Source organism: Dinoponera quadriceps, unplaced genomic scaffold (genome assembly GCF_001313825.1).
Source record: "Dinoponera quadriceps isolate SergipeBrazil2010 unplaced genomic scaffold, ASM131382v1 scaffold2111, whole genome shotgun sequence".
Taxonomy (NCBI): Eukaryota; Metazoa; Arthropoda; class Insecta; order Hymenoptera; family Formicidae; genus Dinoponera; species Dinoponera quadriceps.
The window spans coordinates 95,886-104,504 of NW_014556195.1; the positions used below are offsets into that span (position 1 = coordinate 95,886).

Genomic DNA, 8,619 nt, shown 5'->3' on the forward strand with positions numbered 1-8,619 from the left:
CCCCTTCTCTCTCTCTCTCTCTCTCTCTCTCTTTTTTCTCTCTTTCCTCCTGTGCAACTAATTATATTCATTCAATCTCGGTATTCACATATAACTCCGCGGTGTGCGGGCTTTTAAGCTTACGAGCGTAACTTAATTCCGTTTTGCATTGCTACTTCCAGGATATCCGGCAACGCGGCTAGCAATAAAAACATCCACGGTACAGTATCGGAACAGCTTAAAAAGAATTTTGCCAAGTCGAGGTGGAAGGTTAGTATCGCCGGCCGATTAGCATGGCTTTAATCGTCTGTTTCCTCACCAGGCTCTCTAGGAAAGTCCCCTTCTCTCATGGTTGCAGCAAGCTTACCACGCGGCAACGGTTATACGTCAGATGCAACGGCTGGCGCTCAACAGCGGCCAGCAGCAGCAGCAACAGCAGCAGCAGTTGTTGCAACAGCAACAGCAGCAGGACACAGGCTCGACCGGGCTCTCCAGCGGCAACTCCATGCAATATCGAGAGCAGTCGCAGATCAACACCAATTATCAGCACACGCCGCTGGGGCCCTCGGGCAATCTCAACTGAAACCACCGCGCGAGCCGTTGCTCGTGTCAACAAGCGTGATGTTTTCGAATCTCACTCGCATTCCAGCCGCTCTCACCACCACCACCACGACCACCACCACTACCAGCACCACTTCCTCCAACAATAACAACAACAACAACTCACCACGCTCGCCATACACGTGTGAACAAAACTTGAAGCTGTGGGGCTGCACCCGCACCGCTATATCCAGGCTCTTTCAGGACGACTTGGTGCCGCAGCTTAGGAGGCCACATATGCATAAGAACAGCTGAATCGCCCCGTTAAATTGTCGCAAAAGGCGAAAGGGTCGCCCGGGTTGTAGCTCCGGATTTTTAACTGTCGCTTTCGATCGGAGCAGGATACACCTAGATCTTAGAGTCAATTCGCTTTCGCGTTGGTGCGCCCTCACACACAGCACACACGGTACACGCACACGTACACACTTACGCACGAATATAGGCGAATACGTGGTCATCATCCGAACGCATAAACTACGTAAAAACTACGTCAAATTCGCTTCGACGGGCCCGCACGGTACAACACGACTCTCGTACCTTCTTCTAACGTACGACGGTTACCTTCGCAGGCTTTATTATCTTATGATTGATACAACGTTACAACTGTGTTACACGCGCCATAAGTAATGCTAGGTCCAAGCTCGTAGTTGACGTTTGCGGATACGTTCAATGTCGATCTGATGACGGGTACAAGAGACACGGATGATATGCGGTTTCCGGATAAGAGACTTTATGAAGGCGTGGGTGCGTCGCCGGGGGTTTGCGCACTTCGTTAGATCGAATCTGCTATTATAATGAAATATATAAATATATTAACGCGAACACACACACAGTACAACGACAAGTTTTTATATTTTGTAAAATTCGGTGTGATATAAAGTAGCGCGCGGCTATTTGATACGATTCTGTGCAGCATAGAGACCTGTATACCATATACACACACAAGATAATTACGAATCTAGGTTCCTGTGTGATCTGATCCTCGCTTGCCGTAATTATACACCTCAGAGTGATAGAAAAAGATGGAGAGAAAAAGAAAGAGAGAATGAAAGAGTATCCCGTATCTACTTATAGAAATCGAGTTTATTTTTCAATCGAACCGCAAAAAAATCTGCCACCGAGAAACGCGATATATCGAGAGGTCACTTAGTGCACAGAGACATAGCCTGTGAGAGAGAGAGAGAGAGAGAGAGAGATCTGTTCTTTTTTTTCCTTTTCTTATTCATACATGTTTCTATATTTTTTTGGTAATGGAGACATGTCTCTGGAATGTAAATGCTTAGGTAGCAAACACTTGTACAATGCGCTATCTTATGTAATACGTATCCTGTAAACGCGTATTGTATACTCCTTCTATTATACATACATATATATATATATATATAATTATATACCGTGATATTATGATATTAACATGAAATTCCAAGCAGGTTTCGCTGAGCTAGCTTGACACCTACATGTATATGTACATTACTCTGCTAATATATATATATATATATGTGTGTATATATATATATATATTGCACCGTCACTTCTATTTCTACAAACTGTAAGGTGTACATAATGCACAAAACACACCTAAAACACATAGGCTATCTTGCGTGCCTGATTTGAGGGATACAGACGTAAAGAGCTCTATATAGAGGTTCTTGTAAAAGTTACTATTGTAGCTACTGTAATTATTTTCACGTGTAAAGATCTGTTACATTATATCGTGTGTTTTTTTACTATGTCTTAAAATTATTTGTTACAATTTGCCTCGGTATAGTTCATTTTGTGCTCCAATCTCTTTCTACCTGCTTTGTTTTTGTCAAAAAGCAGAGAGATTCGAGTATGATGAGCTATCAATGCAAATCGTTCGAGACCGTAGTATAGTAATTTCAAGGCATAATAAGCGATATGTATGGATATGTCCGATAATGCGCAATTGTTTATATACAGCACCATCAGATGCGTAGTGCAGACCCAGATTTAAATTATGACTAACGAGAGTCAACGAGAGACGAATGGAGAAATGTTAGTTAATGATCTTTTTTTTATTCGTTTACGATGCCATTGCCTTTCGAGCGAGAGTGCAATACAAATACGATCTTGTTATTAATTTACGCAGTATTCGTCATGAAAATCAGTAGAGAATCGAAACACTATCCGTGTGTATAAAATATACAAATAATGTGTATACAACTGTAACTTCGCGTTGGGACGAGAGTTTCTTACTACCGTTCAATCCTTACCGAAGCAAACACAAAGCTTGTGTGAATCACGCCTCAATCAAAATATATTTTAACGCGCGTCCCGTTTGCAGAAATGCGCGACCGATCATTGGAACGGACACGAATGAAATCGTTTCAGAAGAGCCCATTAAGCACAATTGAATTCTGATAAATATTATGAAGGCTCTGAAGTATCCGAAGAAAGAAAAAGACAATGATGAGATGATGAGATGAAAGGCAAATGAGAACCAAACGCTGTTACTCGCGCATGATAATGGCTGCATCCAGCGGACACAATTACAATTGAATGATCTTTGACTTTTGGAGGATGGATGTGAGAGACTGGATGGATCTGTAAAGTATATACCAGTGTTGGACATTATTCGATGTATTAAAATTTTGGTCGATTAAAATGATCTATTAATTATTAGTCTAAATTAATCTCGTAATCGTGTAATTGTGTGAGTAATTTAATCGATTACTGATGTTAATCGTTAATCAGTGTAGAATTTATCGAAGCAAAATAATTGATTAACGCTTAATCGTTGGATGAGTTTAATCAACTGAACAGTTTAAGTTAGTGCCTAACGATTAGTGCCTAACGCTGGTATACACCGATCTTAAGTCATTTTTTACTTTAACAATTGCACAACCGTCGTGTCGCTGAACGCGACCGGTATCAACGTATCGCACACAAGAATAACATTAATCTCTTATTTGCCTTTCGTTCCTCCCTTTTACAGTTGAATTCATTCAATTCGTTATCGTTTAGAGAATCAGCTCTGTCGGCGGTCACCGTTAACTCTGTTTACTCTGTGGAGACAAACGCGCCAAACCAATCGAGTTGTATGATCGATCGACAGGAATATGCCGGAGCACACGTGCGAAACAATGTAAACCGACCGAAGCCGTTCCTCGCGGAAAAGCACATGTATTCGCGAGTAAATTCAAGGGCCGACTGGCTGTCTCCGCGTCTCGTAGTTAGAAGCGAAGGTAGAAACTCGGAACTCGCGCTTAAGTTGGCCCCTGCGAAAGATCGAGCTCGCAAAACGGGACGACGCGCACACTACTTGCGTAGTGTATTATCTCTTCCTCTTGAAATTGAACTTTACACACATAAACACACACACACACACATATACACATAATAATAATAATAATCTCTTGGCATTATCGTGTTAGGCATCCGTCCGTACAGCGGGCACTCTTTTCGATCGTAAGGTGATATTGTAGAAAAGAATGCTGAGCCGAAGATGCGTTTACTTTTGGGGGGATGCGTCGGAGAACATCACTCTGTAGCGAATCTCGTCCAATGAGCCATTAAAATAGCCGCTCGGGAAAGCCTCAGCGTTCACACTTTGACACTGATTTCGCTTTTGTAAAACAGAAGAAAGTAAGGGGATTCATTGCGACGCCATGAGGGAACGTTTATTTCCAGAGACTTCTGTCCTGAGACTTCTTACTTTCCTTACCGACGCGTAGAGTTCGTTCTCGTGTTCTCGATTGCACCCTTGAACTCGATCACGACAGACGACACCGTTTCATGGCCCGAGACGAACGACTCCACCCGGTGCGGCAACACGACGCATACAAGTAGATGTGATACACAAATGTGGTTACTATGAATTGATTATCGTTAATTACGTACGCATGCCTGAGTACCTCGCGGTGCGCTAGCTTGACTCGACTATTGGTGTCTTTCATTGTGTAAACCGTATTCTCTGAAGTGCCTTGGATGACATGATGATGGTGCATCGTCGTACGCGGCATTAGTTAGAGAATTCCAGCGGGCGTTCTCTCTCTCTTTGCGTAACGTGACGAAATTCTTATCCCTTGCGCGAGAAAAAGATAAAAACTGTCGCTCCGATCGTTGTATGTTTAATGAATAATTTAAGTGCGTTACGGATAATTCAAGTGTGTTAACATTTATAGAGTACGCATTATCGTAAGAGGAGATATCGGAATATCGTTTCTTGAGTCGTACAACTTTCAAATGATAATCGGAGCAAGCACGCCTTCGTTCCTCCGATATCGGCCAGTCGGTCGGTCAAACCCCGGGAGGGGTGTATTTTCAGTGTCAACCAACATCATGTCATCTAATAAGAAAGATTCGTTAGTGGGACATTCGTTTTACGCTATATTTACGATAAAAATTGCACATTGTGATGGCTCTGCGAAATGAAAATTCTAAAACGAGATCTATAAACGGAGCTTAGCTTGTATTCAAAGTACCGTGCCACGTACGAACAAACATATCGGCAGGAACACTGTAAATGTGATGTAAAGATAAGCTGATCCTAGGTAGCGACGAGGACGAATATTGTTGTTAGTGCAATCTCATTTATAAAAAGGGACGAAGTAGAAGGGAGAGATGGAGAGGAAGAGGCGTGAGGGCTAGTTTGGCTATTGTGTGCGTAGAGCGAGAGAGAAAGAGAGTGGACGATATAGCGTAGCAGCGTGATGTAAGGTAAAAGTACCATCGGCTGGACACGTACCTCACCCTGGGCATACTTATTGTTTTGGTCTTTAAATGTTTAATGAATATTTAAACTTTCAACATAAGATGCAATATGTATATATTCAATATATGTACATGTGTGTATGTATATATACATATAATATTCCAAAACGGTTGAATACAACTTCTCAGTCACTAGACTTCAATTCTATTGAACATTTGTAGAACATTTCTTGGGGATAATCTGTCAGGAAAGGTCGGTAAATTTTTCATCGAGAAGGTTTAAAAACTGTTCTTCAAGAAGAATGGGAGTTCACTTCGTCATCTATTACGCAAAAGCTGGTGCAGTCGATGCACCGAAGATTACGAGCCGTAATTAGCGCCACAATGGAGAGTTACTTCACAAGATATTAAATTAATAAGTTGATCGGATCAAAGACGAAAGATGGTATCTATTATGCACCGAATTAACATAATTTTTCACTTCTATCGATTATTGGGACGACATGTGTCAATTGTTAAATTCTTTTCGTCGTAATAATTTCGAGAAATATATATCATTTATTATGTTCACATTGTTAACCACTTGTTAATTAAAGCCTATTTTCTACGAATAAGGTCTTTTTCAAAACCACCTCCCCTATACAAATACTGTTTGCACTCACTATATATATATAAATTCTATGTTTAAATATCATATGAATTCGTGGAAATATTCGTTAAGCTCAGATAATCGTATTTGAAGAACACAGCGATAAGATTGTCCAGAATCAGATACGTGTCCAGGTATTGGGGTGCTTCTATCTTAAAGGCTGGCGTGTCGAAGGTGTCCCGTGGTTCTCCGAGGCCGCCGGATCCTTGGACATCTGTGTATATCATTAATTACAAGAGCATTTCGATCATTATCTAGAGAGTGGAACACCGCACCGTTCTTGTAAACGTTAATAATAATAATAATAATAACATATGGGTGCGCGTACGAGCGGCCGTATCTTCCTATCTGTAATTTTTCTCATCGTACGAGGCTTGTTACGTTAGAAAAAGACGCAAGAAGAAGGAAAAGAAAGAAAAGAAACGCGGAGTTCAATGATCATCTCCCCGCCGGCGGCTGTTTTGTCGTCTCACCGCGCTGAGAAGTTGCGAAGTTACGCGCGGAGATAACTCTTTACCGTAATAATGAAGATACAACAATTGAAAACGGCTCGATTCGCGGCTGCTCTCGCGCGCGTATCGGCCGAGAAAAGAGTGGTCGGAATAAAATGCAAAATAAAGTAATATAGAGTTTAATGTGCCAATGTTTATCGTGTCCTCTCGGTGATGCCGAACGCAGCTCCTTGGCTTCTTTATTACATTACGACCGTTACGATGTCGCGCGATGTCTCAGCGATGCGCGCCGAGTTTGTTCCTCGATTCGTATTCTCGAAAACGACTCGAAATTAGGGCTAGCGTTTTCTTCCGAAGATTTTGACATTCGAATCTTCGAAGAATCTTCCAAGTTTCGAGATATATTATCATTATTATGTGTTTCCTAAATTTTACATTTTTACCACAGCTATTTAGGTCGGACGTGAATATAGCGGGAAGAACATTCCGGGGGGGGGNCTCATATATAATTATATAATTATATATAATTACATATATAATAATATATCTAATTATATATAGAACATTTTTTCCTGGGATATTTCTCGTTACAAAAAAGCGTATATATGCGTCTGGTGCATGCAGTCCTTTACAAAAGTTCATTTACAAAATTGCTCAGGATTCCCTGAGTAAAATCTACGTAGACATTAGTTTACAGTATTTGTAAGATCGTATTCTTCGAAGCTTCGAAGAAATGTCGGAAATTCACAGCCTTCGAAGCTTCGAATCTGTTCGAAGTTTCGAAGCTTCACTTTGTCGAAAATGAATAGCTCTATTTGAAACTTGTGATCTTGAATACGTCATACCATGCGATCCACGTTGTTTTGTATCGCGGCTTACCATTAGTCTGAAAGCGTGTATTCGAAAGAAAAAAAGAAAACAAAAGAGCACGAACGCGGAGAAGAAAATCCTCACTTCAACGCGTCGACTGCCACGCTGATTTCCACTGATCGTTTCAACGCTGAACGAAAATTCGAGTAATCGAATAAGATGCGGTCTAAATGAATTCGCGAATATTCGTCAACTCACTTTCATCGGCTGTCTATTGGCTACGTGTTTAACTTGTTATACGTCGTACTTAACAATATAATTACATTTATCACACATACCTATTATATGCAATCCTATATAATAATTATATTCTACACGCGCGAATTAGCGCGACACGGCGATATAACAGCGCCATTGTCACCGATGACCCCGTGGCAGTCAACGTGTTAAGTATCGCTTAAAAAGGAAGGAAAGAAAACTCGAATGTGTCGCTTTCCACTTTCATTCCTTCCGCGCGTCTCACGAAGGCGAACGATCGGCCCCGTAGAGGAGCGATTGGCGATCGACGTACAAGGTGTTCGAACCTTTTTCTCAATCGCTCGTGTAAATGTAGAACGGGTTAAAACCGAGCGGAAAAGTCCCGTACCGTTTTGCAAACGACCACGCAAAATCTCGAGTTATTAACGATTTAAAATAGTCATGTATGAAGATTTCTTTCAGTGATAACTCCAAAATTCGTCTGTTATTTGCAAGATAGTAGAGAACTTTTCCGTTCTGTTCAATTTAACCCGTTCTACCTTCACGCGAGCGACAGAAGGAGAGGTTTCGAACACCCTGTATACTCCGACGGATAAAGACGTAAGGTGTTAACAGCGAATGGAGCATCGGATGCGTATTTTGATTTCACTTTCGCGTAATTCATTCAGTTGTCGGGTGTGCGTGATGTACTACGTGTGGTTGTACACAAAGCGCTATTTTTGTACAAGTTGCTTGTGTAATTAGAAGAAAGGGGGTATCGTCGCATGCGATATGTACGCGATATATATGAGAGGTGATCCTACTTAGAAAAGAACGTCCGCTATTCCACCGAGAGAGACCGTGATCGATCAACGCTCTCTCTCTCTCGGACGGTGTACACGATGAGCCGTGCGGTTTATCGCGTCACGTCCGAGCCTTTCGGTTGCGGATGGCTTTTATTATTACTTCTTCTTCTTCTTCACCTTCTTTGTAACGATATTGAATCTTCGATCTGACTCGCTAGCGGCAACCAATGACTTTCCTTTGGCAGCGATCGAGACTGTCGAATTTCTTCGGACTTTGTATTTATAGACAATGCAGAAAGCGCATTGCACGGATTTCGTTAGAAGCGTGATAAGTTACGTAACACACACCAAGGGATATTTTGTAAATAACACTGAATTCGATTGAAGATCTGGCAATCTGATGCGGGGGGGG

The 8,619-nt window shown here is 41.6% G+C and overlaps 1 protein-coding gene across 2 annotated transcripts in view; it reads left to right on the top strand.

The window, feature by feature from the left end:
- The window catches only part of LOC106747132 (calcium/calmodulin-dependent protein kinase type 1), a 13,792-nt gene extending 13,133 nt beyond the window's left edge, over positions 1-659 (top strand). For both annotated transcript variants that reach the window (XM_014624450.1, XM_014624451.1), the window contains 2 exons: positions 162-249; positions 338-659. In XM_014624450.1, the coding sequence (XP_014479936.1) occupies positions 162-249; positions 338-562 (313 nt within the window). In that variant the 3' untranslated portion in view covers positions 563-659. The remainder of the gene's footprint in view (positions 1-161; positions 250-337) is intronic.
- The last annotated feature ends 7,960 nt before the right edge of the window (positions 660-8,619 follow it).